At 35.1% G+C, this 20,483-nt stretch overlaps 1 protein-coding gene across 2 annotated transcripts in view; it reads right to left on the bottom strand.

The window, feature by feature from the left end:
- PXDNL (peroxidasin like) overlaps positions 1 to 20,483 on the bottom strand; it is a 522,967-nt gene that overhangs the window by 139,423 nt on the left and 363,061 nt on the right. For both annotated transcript variants that reach the window (XM_045075802.1, XM_013048441.2), the window contains 2 exons: positions 19,332 to 19,448; positions 16,681 to 16,839 (listed from right to left, as the gene is read on the bottom strand). In XM_045075802.1, the coding sequence (XP_044931737.1) occupies positions 16,681 to 16,839; positions 19,332 to 19,448 (276 nt within the window). The remainder of the gene's footprint in view (positions 1 to 16,680; positions 16,840 to 19,331; positions 19,449 to 20,483) is intronic.

Here is a 20,483-nt window from a genome sequence, read left to right as displayed (position 1 = left end):
GCTCCATATCACTCAGCATCAGGGAAATACATATCAAAACCACAATAAGAGATAACCTCCACTAGTCAGAATGGCTAAAATTAGCAAATCCACAAACAACACATGTTGGAGAGGATGCAGAGAAGGGGGAACCTTCTTACACTGCTGGTGGGAATGCACGCTTATATGGCCACTCCGGAAAACAGTATGGAGGTTCCTGAAAAAGTTGAAAGTAGACCTACCCTATGACCCAGCAATTGCACTACTAGGTATTTATAACAAAGATACAAATGTACTAATTTAAAGGGGCACCTGCACTGCAATGTTTATAGTAGCAATGTCTGCAGTAGCCAAACTATGGAAAAAGCCCAGATGTCCATAAACAGATGAATGGATTAAGAAGATATGGAGTATGTGTGTGTGTGTGTGTGTGTGTGTGTGTGTGTGTGTGTACACACAATGAAATACTACTCAGCCACCAAAAAATGAAATTTTGCCATTTGCAATGATGTGGATTGAACTAGAGGGTATTACGCTAAGTAAAATAAGTCAAATAGAGAAAGACATTTTTCAAATGATTTCAATTATATGTGGAATTTAAGGAACATAACAGAGGATCATATGGGAAGGAAGGGAATAATAAAACAAGATGAAATCAGAGAAGGAGACAAAGTGTAAGAGACTCTTAATTATAGTAAACAACTGAGGTTTGCTGGAGGAGAGAGGTAGAGGGATGGGTAACGGGGTGATGGGCATTAAAGAGGGCATTTGATGTAATGAGCACTGAGTGTTATATACAACTGATGAGTCATTCAACTCTACCTCAAAAACTAATAATACACTATGCTAATTAGATGAATTTAAATTAAATTTAATTTAATTGTAAAAGAAAATGAACATAGACAAAAACCTACAATAATCATTTACTTAATGGTGAAAGAGTAATTGTTTTCCTGTTTTTCCCCTTAGGTATGGAACAAGGCCAGGATGTCTACTTTCAGAACTCTGATTTAACATACTGCTGGAAGTTCTAGCCAGTATCATATGGCAGGAAAAGGACATAGAAGAAATATGAATCAGCAAAGAAGAAATAAAACTGTTCCCATTTGTAGATGACATCAGTGTCTATTCAGATAATTCTAGAAATCTACCAAACACTTCAAAGAGAGCTTAGCAAGATTATAGGATACAAGATAAATGTAAAAAAAAAAAAATGGTATTATATATTCAAGCAATGAACATACAAACACAAAACTTTAAAAAAGAATACCTCTGACAATTTTTCAAAAATATTAAAATATTTATGTATTAAATATAACAAAACATGCATGGTATGTGTATGCTGTAAAGTACAAACTGTTGATATAAGAAATCAAAGGTGATATAAATAAATGAAGAGGCACATCATATCTATGAATTGGAAGCCTCAAGATAGTAAAGATGTCATTTCTCCAAGAATTGATACCAGGTTTAATTCTCATCAAAATTCCAGAAAGATTTTTTTGGTGTGTGATATAAACAAGATCATTCTAAAATTTATATGGACATGCAAAGGAACTGAAATAGCTAAACAATTTTCAAAAAGAAGAATAAAGTGAGAAGAAACAACCTACTAGATCTTAAAGCTGATTAGTTAACTATAGTAATTAACACCATGTGATATTGGCATAGAGAACTACATCAATATAACAAAAAACACGATAATCTAATCATACAAATATGCCCAACTGATTCTGACAAAGGTGCAAAGCAATTCAATGGAGGCCTTTTCAACAAATGGTGTTGGTCTATTGGGTACCCACAGGCAAAAAAAAAAGAAAAAAGAAAAAATGAGGCACAAACTAAGTCTCACATTTCATACAAAAATTACTCAAAATGGACAACAAACAAAGTTAAGTATAAAATGTAAAACTATAAAACTTAAAAAAAAATAGGAGAAAATCTTTGGAACATAGGACCAAGCAAAGAATTCTTAGCTTTTGTATTGAAAATATAATCCAAAGAAAAAAATGATAAACTGGATTCCATCATATTCAAAAATTTTTGTGTTGTGAAGACCATGTGGAGAGGATGCAATGACAAGTTTCAGATTAAGAGAAGATACTTATAAACCACATAGACAACATAGGATTAGTGTCTAGAATATACATAGAACCCCTGGAATTCAACAATAAAAAACCAAACAATTCAAATAGAAAATGAACAGAAGACAAGACATTGCACTGAAAAGGATATACAGAAGATAAATAGGCCTGTGAAAAGATGCTCAACATCACTAGTCATGAAGGAAATGCAAATTAAAACCACTATAAGGTGTCACTACACAACTGTCAGAATGGCTAGAATAAAAAATAGTGACAACACAAATCACAAGGAGGCAGGGAAACTGGATCTCTCATGTATCACTGGTGGGAAATGTGAAATGGCAGAACCACTCTGGAAAAGAATTTAGGAATTTCCGTAACAATTTAAAGATGACACTACCATTCAATCCAGCAATTGCACTTTTGGGCATTTATCCCAGAGAAAAGCCAAACCTACTCTTCACACAAAAGCCTATACATGAATGTTTATAGCACCTTTACTAGTACTAACCAAAAATTAAAACCCAGATGTCCTTCAATAAATGAATGATTAAACAAGCTGTGGTCTATGTGGCATACTACTCAGCAGTAAAAAGAATAACTGACTAATGATTTGATAATCAAAAGAATTGATAACACATAAAATCTGGATGAATCTCCAAATAATTATGGTGAATGAAAAACACAGTCCCCAAAGTTTACATACTATATAATTCTATTTATATAACATTCTTGAGATAATGGAATTATAGAAATAGAGAACAGTAGTTCCCAGGGTTTTACTAGGTGGAGTCTTCAGGTTGGTAATGAGTCTGGATCCCTTTGTGCTATTGCTTACAACTAAATGTGAATCTACAATTATTTCAAAATAAAAACTTTAAAATAAATCAACTATGTGTACATGTAAGGGAATAATACACACCAAACCCACATTAGTGGCAAATAGGATGGAGTTGAGAACAGATGGAAAAGAAAAAGAACAATCTTTAAAACATATAGTAACATCAAAAATTTATTACAAAGTTGAAAATGTTCTGCTCTTGAAGTGAGAACTGTATTTTGTTATATTCAAATCTTACCTTGTATTTGGATTTGCTAAAACTAAGGCTTATAGATTCCTGACAATGCATAGTGGACATCTCATGAGGACTAGTGACTCTAGGCAGTGACCTTCGTCATTCACCTGAAGGATCTTGAACACTTCATGTCATAGCCTTCATTATCTGATGTTCTCTATCTCTAACCTTGTTCACCTCCTGTCTTAATAACTACTCATTACCACCACTTACATGCCATCACTTTTAGTCGTTGAAAATATCTAATACTACATCCTACAGAAAAAAATCCTCTCTCTCCTGCTCCATCATCTCCTCATTTTGATGCTATCTAGATTCCTAGAAACTTTCTTCTTCCCTCCTGTTGATGACCCCTGTCTAGTGTCATTCTCCCCTTTTCAGTTAGGATCCAAAGTTTCATCACCTCTACCACCTTCCTTCCCAAACTCTCAACTCCTTTGCCCCATTGTCTCTCTGTTCAACACACTGGCACTGTATTCTTCATGCCTGTCCTTCAAAAATATCTGGAGTGATCGTGTGTCCTGGTTTATCACAGACAAATTGTCTTTGTCGCTTCAAATCCTACTTAACAACAATTTTTTAAAAAAATCTCTCATCACACTCTTCTCCCACAAAATGTCAGCATTTCCTACACCAGAGGAAAAAAACAAACAAACAAACAAACAAACAAAAACCAAAAAAACAAAAAACAAAAGCAAGCCCAAACCAAACCCTCAGACTATTAATCCCTTGACTTCCTACACTCCTCTTTCATAGAGGTACTTCCCTATACAACCATTCCTAAATGCCCTTTCTCATCTGAAGTGAAGAAATGCCTCTTACCTTCTCTTTAAGGCAAACTGTTTCACTGAATTTTACAAATCCCATCCCATCTTGCCATCTGAGAAACCTTGAACCACCTTTACTCACTCGCATCTTTCTGCCTTCTTCCCTTCAGAAAACATCTCAGAATAATAGGCTTTTCCCCTTATTTTCCCATACCCCTACTCCATCTTTGCTGTTTGTCTTCACAAAGAAATGTCCTGGAAAAAATAGTTTCTGCATATCTGCCTCCCTGCCCCTTTGCACTGAAGCTTATTTCCTTTGATTTCATGAGAATTGTTCTTTGGGTCCTTAAATTTAGAATCTTAAAAAAAAATCAGTCTTCATTGAATGTACCTGTTTGTACCTTTGATCCATTAAATCACTCTTTCCTTCTGAATATAATTCTTAGCTCTTGGGATTCTTTCTCCTCTGAGTTTCTGTGTCATACTGGGTATTTGTTACAGTACAATTTACAGCTTTTCTTTCTTCTGAATTATAAGGAAATTCCACCCTTGGGTCTCCTTTCTTCTCACTCAACACACCCCCTTGGTTCTAAATGACTTCATTCACAGCCATTGACTATATAACTTAGCTTTGTGCTCATAAACCAACCATCTTAGTCCAAACAAGCTTATTAAATACAACTTTTTCCAAACTGTACTCATTATCTCTCCACAATTGCTAATTTTTAATTAAATTTATTTATTTTTAATAAACATATAATGTATTTTTCCCACAGGGGTACAGGTCTGTGAATTGCCAGGTTTTCTAATTTCACAGCAATCATCATAACACATACTCTCCCCAATGTCCATATCCCCACCCCCCTCTCCCGTCCCCCCTCCCCACAGCAACAATCAGTCAACTTTTTTTTTTAAAGATTTTATTTATTTATTTGACAGAGAGATATCACAAGTAGGCAGAGAGGCAGGCAGAGAGAGAGAGAGGAGGAAGCAGGCTCCCTGCTGAGCAGAGAGCCCGATGCGGGACTCGATCCCAGGACCCTGAGATCATGACCTGAGCCGAAGGCAGCGGCCCAACCACTGAGCCACCCAGGTGCCCTCAGTCAACTTTTTGAGATTGAGTCTTTTATGGTTTGTCTCCCTCCCAATGCCACCTTCTTTCACTTTTCTTTTTCTTTTTCAACCCCCCAAGCCCCCCACATTGCATCTCCACTTCTTCATATCAGGGAGATCATATGATAGTTGTCTTTCTCCGCTTGACTTATTTCACTAAGCATAGTACCCTCTAGTTCCATCCACATCATTGCAAATGGCAAGATTTCATTTCTTTTGATGGTTGCATAGTATTCCATTGTGTATATAAACAACTTCTTCTTTATCCATTCATCTGTTGATGGACATCTAGGCTCTTTCCATAGTTTGGCTATTGTGGACATTGCTGCTATAAACATTCGGGTGCACATGCCCCTTTGGAGCACCATGTTTGTATCTTTAGGATATATACCCAGTAGTGCAATCACTGGGCAATAGGGTAGCTCTATTTTCAGTTTTTTGAGGAACCTCCACACGGTTTTCCAGAGAGGTTGCACCTGCTTGCATTCCCACCAACAGTGTAGGAGGGTTCTCCTCTCCACATCCTCTCCACAATCTGTCATTTCTTGACTTCTTAATTTTAGCCATTCTGACTGGTGTGAGGTGGTATCTCATTGTGGTTTTGATTTGTATTTTCCTGATGCCGAGTGATGTGGGGCATTTTTTCATGTGTCTGTTGGCCATCTGGATGTCTTCTTTGCAGAAATGTCTGTTCATGTCCTCTGCCCATTTCTTGATTGGATTATTTGTTCGTTGGGAGTTGAGTTTGCTAAGCTCTTTATAGATTTTGGATACTAGCCCTTTATCTGATATGTCATTTGCAAATATCTTCTCCCATTCTATCAGTTGTCTTTTGGTTTTGCTAACTGTTTCCTTTGCTTTGCAAAAGCTTTTGATCTTGATGAAATCCCAATAGTTCATTTTTGCCCTTGCTTCCCTTGTGTTTGGTGATGTTCCCAGGAAGAAGTTGCTTCAGTTGAGGTCAAAGAGGTTGCTGCCTGGGTTCTTCTCAAGGATTTTGATAGATTCCTTTCTCACATTGAGGCCCTTCGTCCATTTTGAGTCTATTTTTGTGTATGGTATAAGGAAATAGTCCAATTATATTTTTTTACATGTGGCTGTCTAATTTTCCCAGCATCATTTGTTGAAGAGGCTGTCTATTTTCCATTGGACATACCTTCCTACTTTGTCAAAAATTAGTTGACCATAGAGTTGAGGGTCTATTTCTGGGCTCTCTGTTCTGTTCCATTGATCTATGTGTCTGTTTTTGTGCCAATACCATGCTGTCTTGATGATGACAGCTTTGTAATAAAGCTTGAAGTCTGGAATTGTGATGCCACAAATTTTGGCTTTCTTTCTCAATATTCCTTTGACTATTTGAGGTCTTTTCTGGTTCCATATAAATTTTAGGATTCTTTGTTCCATTTCTTTGAAAAAAATGAATGGAATTTTGATGGGGATTGCATTAAATGTGTAGATTGCTTTAGGTAACATAGACATTTTCACAATATTTTTTCTTCCAATCCATGAGCATGGAACATTTTTCCATTTCTTTGTGTCTTCTTCAATTTCTTTCTTCCTCAATTTCTTGGTACTTTATAGTTTTCTGAGTATAGATTCTTTGCCTCTTTGGTTATCTAGGTATCTTATAGTTTTGGGTGCAACTGTAAATGGGATTGACTCCTTACTTTTTCTTTCTCCTGTCTTGTTAGTGTAAAGAAATGCAACTGATTTCTGTGCCTTGATTTTATATCCTGACACTTTACTGAATTCCTGTACAAGTTCTAGCAGTTTTGGAGTGGAGTCTTTTGGGTTTTCCACATATGCTATCATATCATCTGCAAAGAGTGATAGTTTGACTTCTTCTTTGCTGATTTGGATGCCTTTAATTTCTTTTTGTTGTCTGATTGCTGAGGCTAGGACTTCTAGTACTATGTTGAACAGCAGTGGTGATAACAGACATCCTTGCTGTGTTCCTGACCTTAGTGGAAAAGCTTTCAGTTTTTCTCCATTGAGAATGATATTTGAGGTGGGTTTTTCATAGATGGCTTTGATAATATTGAGGTATGTGTCCTCTATCCCTACACTTTGAAGAATTTTAATCAGGAAGGGATGCTGCACTTTGTCAAATGCTTTTTCAGCATCTATTGAGAGTGTCATTTTGTTCTTGTTCTTTCTTTTATTAATGTGTTGTATCACATTGATTGATTTGTGGATGTTGAACCAACCTTGCAGCCCTGGAATAAATCCCACTTGGTCGTGGTGAATAATCCTTTTAATGTACTGTTGGATCCTATCAGCCATTTTGGTGAGAATTTTCGCATCTATGTTCATCAAGGATATTGGTCTGTAGTTCTCTTTTTTGATGGGATCCTTGTCTGGTTTTGGGATCAAGGTGATGCTGGCCTCATAAAATGAGTTTGGAAGTTTTCCTTCCATTTCTATTTTTTGGAACAGTTTCAGGAGAATAGGAATTAGTTCTTCTTTAAATGTTTGGTAGAATTCCCCTGGGAAGCCATCTGGCCCTGGACTTTTGTTTATTTGGAGATTTTTGATGACTATTTCAATCTCCTTACTGGTTATGGGTCTGTTCAGGTTTTCTATTTCTTCCTGGTTCAGTTGTGGTAGTTTATATGTCTCTAGGAATGCATCCATTTCTTCCAGATTGTCGAATTTGTTGGCATACAGTTGCTCATAGTATGTTCTTATAATTGTTTGTATTTCTTTGGTGTTGGTTGTGATCTCTCCTCTTTCATTCATGATTTTATTTATTTGGGTCCTTTCTCTTTTCTTTTTGATAAGTCTGGCAAGGGGGTTGTCAATCTTATTAATTCTTTCAAAGAACCAGCTCTTAGAGCTCAGGGTCCTGCTCTTCAGTGCACCCTCAGAGAAAAACACCCAACCACCGTGGTCTCCCTGGCCTCTGGTCACACTTGTAGGAAAGCGCTCAATCAGTTGCACTTGGAGAAAAGCGCCCTGTTGTTTCTGTCTCCTTGGCCTCCAGCCGCACTCCGAGCTCTCCCAGCCTGTGACTGGTTCAAGGTAACCCCGAGCTGAGAACTCACTCTTCCGCTCTGTGGCTGTAGCTGGCTTCCCCGCTCTAATACCTGCAAGCTCTGAGACACTCAGATACCCCTGGTTCTTCTGTGACCCCATGGGACATGGGGTTATGCTGACCCCCTATGGGCTTCACCCCGGTTTAGCCTCTGGAGTGATGTCCCTCAGTGGAACAGACTTTTAAAAGTCCCGATTTTGTACTCCGTTGCTCCGCCGCTTGCCAGGAGCCCCCCCCACCCCTCCCACCCCCGTCTATCTTCCCGTCACTTTGGATTCATTTCTTCCCAGGTCCTACCTTTCAGAAAAGGATCAATTTTCTGTTTCTAGAATTGTTGCTCTTCTTCTCTTTGATTTCCCATTGGATTTGTAGGTGTTTGCAATGGTTAGATGAGCTATCTAGCTGATCTCCTGCTTCCCTGATGTCATCTTAGCCTGCTACTTCTCTGCCATCTTGACTCCTCCCTCTCCCCATTTGCTAATTTACCTGTCCTTTTTTGCTATTGAACTAGAAATTTCTTCGTATATTACAAATTAAAAAAAAGTCAGTTATGTACAGTGCAAATATCTTTGATTTTTTTTAATGAATGAAAGATACAAATTGTATTGTAGATGACTTTATCAATCCTTTTTTATGCAATAATTTTTATATTTTGATTTAAAAATCCTTCTGTACTACCATTATAAAAATCTCATTTTTATTCATAAATATTTAAATATTTGTTTCTTAATATTAAAGTTATTTTTTAACCTGGAATTTATTTTCGAGTATAGTTAAAGTGAAGATTCATTTCATGGTTTCCCTGTGACCAGTTGCCTATCACTATTTATTAAGGACATCTACTTTCTGTAGATGAATAGTGCCACAACTGTAATTAATATTGTCTTTCTTTTTGTTCCATAGGTCAATTTATCAATCCCTATGTCAATAAAACAATATGTTAATTATGATAGATTGATAACCTCTTGCTATTAGATTATCCTAGTCATTCTTAAATCTTCGCTCATTTATATACAGTTTTAATCAACATTTCATTTTCTACCAAAAACCCTTCCAGGATTTCCACCAGAATTGCGCTGACCTACAAATCAGTATTGGAAGGACTAACATCTTTACAGAAGGATTTGTCTTCTCAATTCCTTCCAACAGCGTTTTGTTCCTACAAGTTCTTCAATATCTTTGGTTAGATTTATTTGTTTGTTTTAGATTTCATTTTATTCTAGTAAGAACATTTACCATATAGCTACCTTCTTAAAAAATTATTGCTTACAAATCAAAGGTTATACATTTTCACTTAAGCAAGATGAAGAAGTTACGCAGATATTCAGTACACTATCATGTGTACAATCAACAAAATATGTTGTTAGATTTATTTTTTAAAAATTTATACTTTCTTGCTATTAAGAAGTATTATTTTAAAAATAAAATTAGGTATTCTATTTGTTGCTGACATGTAGAAAGAAAAATATTTTTACTTATTAATGTTAACTAATAAACTTGCCAAATTCATTATTTCTGATAGTATATTTTAAATGTTTCTGAATTATGTGAGGAAATTCTATTATGTATAAATAATAAAATCATATGCATTCTTTCTAAATTCATAACTTTTGTTTCCATTTCTTTTCTTTTTGCATAGGCTAGGAACTTCCATTATAGTGTTGAGGAAATACAGTCTTCTTTCTATTCCCAAAGGAAATATTTCTAACATTTTATCTTGAAAAACACCATTTTCAAAAATATTATCCAAATTACTTATAGAAAGTTCTTTAAAATCATTGCTAAGATCTTGAACAGATGAATAGATGAAAATTTTAATAATGAATAGATGAAAAATTTAATCAAATGTTTTGTCTAGCTCTATTAAAATAATATTAATCCATTAATCTATTAATGTCATTGAATTCAGTAGGTCAATATTTTCTATAGGGATTATTCTGAATTTTTTTCTCATAATATTCTTTATTAGATAAAGTTGGGAACTATTCCCTGTTCTATTCTCTGTAATAGTTTGTATAAGACTGAATTGATCTTAGACATTTAGAGAATTTGTCCACAAAATAACTGCCAGATTTTTTATTCTTTATTTATCTTTTATTTAAATAATTTCTAACACCATCTTTTTCACCTTTTTGACTGAAACTTATTACCATACTTTTTTAAAAATTTTTTGCTACCTATCCCTGATATTTTGCCAGGTACACAGAATATTATACTACTTTAATCAAATAATAACTCTCTTAACTGTTATTGCAATGTTAGCTAGCATTTAATTATGTGATTTTTATTCAGTGCCACATGATAGTATTTATTATTATTAATATGTAATACAGAAAATATTTTAATATTTCCTACATGGTCAGCAGTTTCTTTGTTTACCTTTGCATTTTATTTTGAATATCAGTCATTCTTTAAAGTTCTTTCTTTTCCTTAGGAATTTCCTTTAGAAATTTCCTTAAAGTAATATTATAGTGGACAAACATTCTGTTTACTGAAAATATCTTTATGAAGCCCTTGTTCTTGAAAGGCCAATAGTTATACAATACCATATTTACTGTTATTTTTCTTGAGACACTTTGAAGGTTTTTTAAGATTTTATTGAGTTGATAGAGAGAGAGCAAGAGCAGGGGGAGGAGCAGGGAGAACCAAGCTCCCCACTGAGCAGGGAGCCAAATGAGATACTTGATCCCAGCACCCTGGGATCAGGATCTGAGCCAAAGGCAGACATTTAACTGACTGAGCCACCCATATACCCCAAGACAGTTTGAAGTTTTGATTCCAACATATTGTGGCTCCTATTGCTCCTGATATGAAATCTATTGTTAATTCAATTGATATAAGTGATTTGCCTTTCCTTTCTAACCAATAATACCACTGATGTGAACTACCCATTGAGTGAAGGAATCATATCACCAGAGAGTATGGAATAACCAACTGTGAGAAGAAACAACTGGCTAAAAGGCCACAAGCTGAAACTCCTTCACCCATACCAGGGAAATGAGCAGTAAGGGAACCTCAGTATGACCTCTGAATAAAATGCATATAATGCTAGAGAACTAGCCATGCAGAGATCCCTGATGACCAGAAAAGACCTCATAGCAACAAAAAGAGAGGGTCACCTTGCCATTGGCTTCCCATTAGTGAACCTGTCCCTTCCTCTCCATTCCTTCAGGGCCATCACTAAGCAGGAAGAACTGAAAGATTAAAAAGAAGAAGGTATACCAAAAACAAACAAACAAACCAAAAAAACAAAACAAAACAAAACAAAAACCCTAAACCTTGCCCTTTCCCAGTCCCTGCACTCACATGGACACCCCAATCTACTAGAGTCATCTGCCCCAGCCTGCACTGAGAGAAGGCCAGGGAAAGAACTACATCTATACTGTGAGACTTAAATATTAAAAAGAGATGGAGCCTTGTGATTTGGGAGCATAAGTGTGGCATTTCCAGTTTTTATCAAAAAAGTGGTCCAACAGTAATAAGGAGGATAAAAATCAGAAACATACTGCTAGTGTTGCTTATAAAACTACCAGCTTCATTTTCAGCAACATTGGGGAAGCACTAAAGCTGACTCCACCAAAAAAAGGTGGAGGGAGGGCTACCTAAAACAGAGAAGATCAAGTAGAGATGTGTGTGGAAGAGGATATGACACGATCTCAAGAAGGGCCAGGCACATATATTTCCTGACTAGAAAGACATTTCCAGAACAAAATCTGCATCATAGGCACACAGTGCTATTTTTTATATGTGTACCCAGTTAGTTCCAAAGGTTTTACATAATTATCTTTTCTTCACTCAAAGAAAATGCCAGCCTTTTCTTATATGACATTCCCATATGAAAGGGAATCAATTTATAGATTATATATTTTGTTATAATGTACTATCTGGGTAATTTTAATTTATGTAGCTTTATTATGTATTGTATAATTTAGCATGATGAGTCCTCTTTAATTGTGGTTCCTTTTCAGAATTTTCCCGGTTATTCTTTGTCTCTTGGCTAATTGTAATGATTTGTCTCTCCAAATATATATTAAGTGATAATAATGACAGCAGTAATATTTTCTTTAGTGAAAATATTTATGGTATTTCTCTATTAAGCAGGATTATGGCTAATGAGTTCAATAAAGCAAGAATAATTTATAATAAATTCTAAAAATTCATTAAAATATATAAAAGGAAAACTATCTTATATGTCTGTCTATGCAAAAAATCCTGGAATGTAAATCTATTTTATCATGTTGAAGAGATGTTTGTTCAAACCTATGTTAATTGAGAGTTTCTAATGAAAATAAATGTTTAATTTTATCAAATGTCTTTTTAGCATCTATAGAAAGAATCCTGATTTTTCTTCTGAAATTTATTAATATGATAAATTATATTAATAGCTTTCCTATTATTACACTATCTTTTGCTTTCTTTTTTTTTAAAGATTTTATTTATTTATTTGATAGAGAGACAGTGAGAGAGAGCGTGAACGAGGAGAAGGTCAGAGGGAGAAGCAGACTCCCCATGGAGCTGGGAGCCCGATGTGGGACTCGATCCCAGGACTCCAGGATCATGACCTGAGCTGAAGGCAGTCATCCAACTAATTGAGCCACCCAGGTGCCCTCTTTTGCTTTCTTGAATAAAAACTACTTAAGTATGGACTAATATTTTTTCATGTGCTACTTGTTTTTGATTTATAATTACATTTATTTATTTACACTATTGGATTTTTTGCATAGATGTGCAAGATATTTTTCCTTTATATATTTAAAGAACTCTTAGGATTTTTTATCAAGCTTAGGTTTGTTTTACTAAAAAATATCTTTAGTGCGTTTATTATTTTCTAATTCCTGAAGCAATATGAATAGCATCAGAATTTTTGTTATTTACAGATGTGGCAGTTTTCCTTGGGAAACCACTGGCCACATGCTCTTAGTGGAGAGAGCTCTTTCACAAATTTAATATTCAGAATAATTATCAGTCTATTCCGCTATGCTAGAGAGTAACAGCCAGCTATCTGTACTCCTGTGTTCTTTGGCAACTTTTTTCTTCCCTACTATATTCTGTTTATATTTCTATCTCTTCTGAAGTTAGTTTTAATTAAATATGTTTCTATAAAATTAATAGCTCCATCCAATGTTTGTTATATACTTGCATATGCTTGAGCAAAATATTAGTAGAAAAAATAAAATTATTGCTTAGCTAATAAAAGAATCATCTCTGGAGTGAATATACATTGTTCATAATGCAGCAAGGGACATAAAGGGTAGACAAGAGAGAGGCAAGTAAAATGAGGTGGCAACAAAGAGTTTAAAGAGATTAAAAAGAAAAATTAAAGATCTAGAAATCAGGCAAAGAAGATCCAACAAATGATGTTACTCAAAAACATTAACTTCAGGAGCACTACACTTAAAAATTATTGAGAAGCTCAAAGAACTTTTATTTATGTTGATTATATGTATCTATGTTCACTATATTAGAAATTAAATCTGAGAACTCTAAATTTTACCTATTCAAAAATTACAGTTATAAATTCATACAGTTTTCAGGGCGCCTGGGTGGCTCAGTGGGTTAAGCCGCTGCCTTCGGCTCAGGTCATGATCTCAGGGTCCTGGGATCGAGTCCCGCATCGGGCTCTCTGCTCAGCAGGGAGCCTGCTTCCTCCTCTCTCTGCCTGCCTCTCTGCCTACTTGTGATCTCTCTCTGTCAAATAAATAAATAAAATCTTTAAAAAAAAATTCATACAGTTTTCAAATAAATAATACAATTTTATGAACATTAATTAATTTTCCAAAAATAAAACTACTGAGTGGAGTAGCATATTGTTCTACACTTTTGCAAATCCCAATAATTGCATAACTGCTTTTCAGTTCAATCTCTTGCAATTGGTCATTTTAGTTGAAGTATATGAATAAAATATGGCCTCACAAAGATAAGTATTTGCAAAATGTAGGGATATTTTAAAAGTTTTTTCAGGTAATTGTGAAAAATTTTTGATACTATATCAAAATTTAACAACTGATAGCTTCTTTTTGCCAATTTCTTTCATGACGCATCTACCAGAGAGTCAAGATTTAATAAAAGTAGTATTTTCCCCATTTTATCGGTAACATTGTAAACAAAATTACTTTTTTCCCCCACACTACAAGGGAATAATTTATGAATTACTAGTACAATTTGGTGCCACTGCTTTGGTTCATGCTAAGGTTCAGCACCTTTATCCACCATTGTCTTGGTACATCAAGGCAAATGTCAACCTAGTAGAAAAGGCAAACAAGATCTTGATATTATTATGAGATTGTTTTAATCCAAAAACCCCATGAAAAGTTCTTGCACACTTCAGTACACACAAAATGGGGCCTGCAAAATATTGTCAGGGGTGCTAGTAAAAAATATTGTTAATAATTTCAGAGATAAAATAGTTCCATCTGTTATATGTTTACTTGAATTCATTAACTCCTCCATTCCCACAGTCACAGAGGTTCAGGTCACCTAGTATATATACTCAGCTATATAATAGAGTTAATGGTTTATTTTTAGAGTTTCTTCACCTCAACATTTGCCTGGTCATTTTCGGCTGATTAATATCCTACATAATATATCTGGCCAACAAGTGGAAAGTTCCATGGCCTATAGTCAAGATATGATATATTCTAACTCAACCAACAATCCCAACTACTTCTTCCCTATGGCCCTCTTCCCCACTCCATTCACATAGTTCATGTTCAACATGTAGGGCTCTATGTTTGCTAAAATAACTTATTTGTTTCCACATTTTTGCTTATTGCTAATAATATTTTAACCATGGATATTTGATAAATTTATCAAATTCCTCCACATTTGTCAACTATCAGATTGAATGGCACATTCTAATATTAATTTCAACAGTAGCATCTTATAAAGCTTACAGAGTGGATGAAACAAACCCTCCTTGGGGAAGAGGCATGCTTCTAAATTGAGATCTAGAGGGTCAGTGGGGGACACTTGTGTAAAGATGTAACAATGAAGCAAAAAGAGGACAAAACTAAGACCATTAACTTCAACATCATCATGCTATATTTTATTTGACTACAATATGTTGGTTTAATATGCCCTCCTTTTTAAAAAAGTATTAATGTAGGGGTGCCTGGGTGATGCAGTCGGTTGAATATCTGACTCTTGGTTTGGGCTCAGGTCATGATTTCAGGATTGTGAAATCAAGCCCCAAGTCAGGCTCCATGCCCAGTGTAGAGTCTGCTTGAGTTTCTCTCTCTACCTCTGCACCATGCCCCAGCATTCTCTCTCTCCCACTCTCTTTGTCACTCTCAAATGAATAAATAAATCTTAAAAAAAGGATATTAATGCAAAAACCTCCTGATTTTTAAATTAGTTGAATTAGTTGAAAACCAATTCAAAAGCAATTTTAAACATTCTGCAGAGCAGATTTCAGCCTTTCCTTTAAGAAAGAATGACCCAAAGATAATGAGGTTTTCCAAGAGCATGGCACTTCCCTTCAACTTTCAAGTTTTTTTTTTTTTCAAATCTTCCCATGCACTTCAGCTGCTACTTGACTACTTTCCCTCTTCATAGAACCTTAACTTGATCAAATAAATAAATAATAACAATCACTTGATATGTTAAAAATATGGTGGGAAAGGAATCAATACTGGATTGTACATAGATATTAGTTCAGTGTAATCTTATGTCTATGTCTCAGCATCACTGAATATTTCAAAATTACTAGTATTTCTTTTTACATTTATATTTCTACCTCTGGCTGATCTTTGTCTCTATGTTTTATATGCTCTTATCTAAATATGTATTATATGCTCTTATCTAAATATGTGTTACTGCTGAATTTAGATCTACTACATCAAAACAAATTATAGCAATTTTATGGAGAAATCTAGGAAATTATGTTTAAATGCAAAACAATCCTAAAAATTCAGTTTAGGAAATATATATATGTGTATATATATATATACACATATATATATATGTGTATATATATATATCATAAACCAGTAACTAAGAAGAAATTTCAAGAGTACCTAATAACAACCATTTTTCATCCTTACATTGGAACTTTCTTTAAAAATTTAAATCTTGAGTTTTCTTTCTTTCTTTCTTTCTTTCTTTCTTTCTTTCTTTTTTTACATGTCAGTTGATGATATATTATTGACAAATAACCTAACCTCATATCAGAATATTACTATTTATGATAAACAATGATAAACAATACTATTTATGATACTGTATTTCATGATGCGTCTGGAGAAAAGTGTCTGCAGTATATTCCCAATACCCCTCAGCATAAAAGATACATCACTATAAGACCAAAATTCAAACGATCAGGTGTGAGAAATTTATCTTTCTGTGAGCTAGTCTCTGCAGGTAAGGCTAATTATCTGGTTCAGAAAAAAATGTAAGAAAACACAAAATGATATTTTTTGGAAGAAAACATGATATTAATAATTAACATTAATAGAAATAAAATCCTCAAGTTGAAAAGAGACTTATTGGAAGAGAGTTATAAAATTTGCAATTTCTTAGATCCTATAAAATAAAAAACTAAGTAAGTAAATAAAATCACCCAGGGATGTGTGAAAGACACATAAAGAGGCACTCTTCAATTGTGTAAATCCCATCACAGCACACATTACCTTTGGGTTTTACAGTTAGCTGGACAGATACTTTTTTCACTCCCAATGGACTTACTGCCTGACATTCATATTGGCCTTGGTCATAATGTGCTGCATGCTCAATTCTCAAAGTTCCAGAGGAGAGAACTGTATGTAGACTTTCCTGAGAGAGTTGCCTTCCTGCAAAGAGGGAAACAAAATACTTTGTATGGCACTGTTATGGCTCAAAGAGCTGACAGCTATTACTGTGTGATCTTCGGGTGTTTGGTAAAGGTTGGGATCTCTCTGGAAGTCCTCTGTGTCACAATACTGGGACACCCCCCCCATAACACTGCATCTGGAAACCGGGGCACCCAGCTTGACTAGCCCCCAAGTAGGAGAACTGGTCATCTCCCTTAATGAATTCCTACACCTTCATGTTTGCTCCCTCAGTTTTATTTTCCAAAGTTAGAATGCAAATTCAAAACTAACCTTATTCCAGCATTACCCTTGTGTACCCTTATTAATACTCTTAGAACAAGCTATAAAATGCCTACGGGTTGGATGCGAGGCATTGCACAGGCTAACCAACCACACCTACTTCTATAGCCTCATGGCCCCACTCTTTACTTAATGGAGTGCAAACAAGGCAAAATTTGGATAGCAGAAGAATTGTTTTTTTCATTCTTATTTTTTTCTTTTTAAATTTATTTGACACAGAGAGAGAGATCACAAGTAGGCAGAGAGGCAGACAGAGAGAGGGGGAAGCAGGCTACCTGCTGAGCAGAGAGCCAGATGTGGGGCTCGATCCCAGAACCCTGGGACCATGACCTGAGCCAAAAGCAGAGGCTTTAACCCACTGAGCCACCCAGGTGCCCCTTCTTTTTATTTTTTATAACAGTTTTTATTCCTAGATTACTCCCCAGAGTGATTACTAAATATGATTGTCAAATATCTTTATAACATTTGTTTGTCACATGTATGTAATATTTGTAATATAAAAACATTATGGAATTACAACATTTAAGGTGCTGAGACAGAATCTTGGGAATGGTGGTTTTTGTGACACTCAGGTTGTTAATCCTCACTCACAGTCACAACCACCCAGCCAACATTGCACTTTATCACCTCTGAGGTTACACTGAGTTTACACTCCTTGTGGCAATTAACAAGTTAATGGATTGTCATTCTCAACTATTTCAGTGACAATATGTGTCAAATGTAAATAGCTAACCTTTATTGTTAATAAATAAATAATATATAAAAAATGGATAACTAAGAATAATAATTTTTAAAAAACTATTTACCTTTGTAAACAGTTAACTTTTATTGACTTTATACACAAAGGAGCCAAATACACTTTTAAATGTTTATGAGTATATATACACTCAAAAATAATCCCCACAATTACCCAGTGTTGTAGGCAGTATCAATCCCAGCATATAGATAAAGCAACTCTGGTAAAACCACAGTTAACTTACTTGCCCAAGGTCATGCAACTAGTAAATGAAGGAGGAAAATGTGAATCTTGGTTTTCCAGCTTCAAAGTTCACCTCCTACCCACTCTACTTTTATAAAGATGAGAGCAAAAATTTTAGCCAAAAGAAGTTTACAAATGTTGATGTGTTTAGAATTTAACCTAGTTACCTGAACTAACAAAAAGGTTAACAATTCCAAGACCAGAGAAGTCTTAGTGGAGCATTCATCTCAGAGTATAGACCTTACTCTCTAACACCACAAGGATCACTAGAAGTTCCTGGCCCCTTGGATCAACACTGCACACCCCTTCCCAACACTTAAAAGAAAGCAGCTCTCTAGACACCTGGATGGCTCAGTTGGTTAAGCCAGCAACTCTTGGTTTTGGGTCAGGTCATGATCTCATGAGTTGGTGAGATCCAACCCACACAGGGCTCCATGCTCACTAGGGAATCTGCTTGAAGATTCTCTCCCTCTATCTCTGCCCCAACTCACACTCTCTCACATGCTTTCTCTTTCAAGTAAATAAATAAATCTTTTATAAAGCTTTTTTTTTTTTTTAAGATTTTATTTATTTATTTGAGAGAGAGAGAGCACATGAGTGGGTGGAAGGGCAGAGAAAGAAACAGACTCCCCACTGGAAGGGAGCCTGAGGTGGGCATTGATCCCAGGCCTGGGATCTTGACCTGAGGTTAAAGCAGATGTTTAACATAGTGAGCTATCCAAGCACCACCTCCTGCCACCAAAAAGCATTCTTTAAAAAAAAAAAGGACAGTAGCTCTCTTTTATCCATTTAACATGCTAGACTTTTCTTAAGGTTGGTTTCACTACACTTACAATTTCACTTTGTACTAAAAGAGAATTCTGCCACTTTAAAAAATGCTTAAAACCACTAACTGTCCAATAATTTTATTTTAAAAATCAAGAAACTGAACAAACTAGTGGTTGCCAGAGAGGAGGTACATGGGAGAATGAATAAACTAAAAAAAAAAAAATCAGGAAACTGAGTCCCAGAGAGATTATCCAAGGAAGGCCACATATTCAAATGTTGAAACTTAACTGAAATTATGGTGTCATATCTAATTCAAAGATTACATTTTGTGTGATGTTTTCATGTCTATTATATAACTATGATAATTAGTTTAAGTTGTTTTTTATCCTCCCATAACAAGGAGGTATTTATCTCTTTCTGCAATTACTTGCCCATATGCTAATACCTGCTTTGGTCCAGGCAATTATTGGAGGTGGGTTGCCTTCAGCTTCACAGAGAAATTTGACAGTGTGTCCTTCTAGCACCACTTGATCCTTGGGGATTACTCTGAATTGTGGAGGAGCTAAAGAGAATGAAAATTTATATCAAAATTAAAAATTATTCTGTAAATTAATAGTAAAGGAAAAAAGAAAATATGTTTAAATATGTTCCTTAATTATAATTTATTTCCAATTATTTACATAAAAACTATTAAGAATGTACAGTTGCTTGTGTATGTTTGTGTCTGCTTGCAAAGAAACCAAAAATATACATTTCTGGTTTGCAAAGCAGAAAAGCAGTAGTTAGTAAGAAGGAACAATTTCTAAATCTTATGGACCCTGCTTCATATGTTATCTACTAACTGCAATAGACATATATAAAACTAAAAATTGTATTTGAACCATTAACAAAATTGTGTCCTCCAAGCTTTGGAGGACTAATGGCTCTCATTAGTTTCAGGAAAAAAAAATGTTTCCTATAATATGTGCTATTGTACATTTTTAAAATTCACATTTTAAAAATTTTAAATTTTAAAATTTCACATTTTTAAAATTCACATTTAAAAGTTAAAAATTCACATTTAAGTCAAAATTTCAAGACTTCCAAACCTTCAGATCTTTTACAATTAATTTGTTTAAATAGTAAATAGCTGATAGATGCATATACAGTTATGCAGTCTATTCATGACTCTTTTATTAATATGAAAAAGAAATCTGTATGACCATTTAAGGGCATGATGATTTCCAATGATAGCTGTAAGGTTTTATAGGTGAGATAAACATGACACCAGGCAAGGTAGGCACAAGGCAAGATTTATTAAAGGCACTTTTGGGTGAAGTTTTAGGGCTCAGGAGAAGGGGAGTCAGAAAAGTCTGTGCTGGGAGGAGGTGGACACCCTCAGGTGAAGTTCCACGACTCTGGAAAGCAGTCAGGGAAGACCCACTGGGAGGAAGTCGGTGGGGGTCTTTTATTGGGCCAGGGCAGGGCATGGGCTCACATCCATATATGGTAGGGTATTTGGTGAATGGAGGGTAAGGGGGGGTGGGTCCTGATACTTCTGTTTCCTTCATAAGTATCGGTTTACCTATGGAGACGTGACCTGGGCATACATCCTTTT

Source organism: Mustela putorius, unplaced genomic scaffold, assembly GCF_011764305.1.
Source record: "Mustela putorius furo isolate JIRA1106 unplaced genomic scaffold, ASM1176430v1.1 tig00000151_pilon_pilon_pilon, whole genome shotgun sequence".
Lineage (NCBI taxonomy): Eukaryota > Metazoa > Chordata > Mammalia > Carnivora > Mustelidae > Mustela > Mustela putorius.
This window is presented reverse-complemented; position numbering and strand designations above follow the sequence as displayed.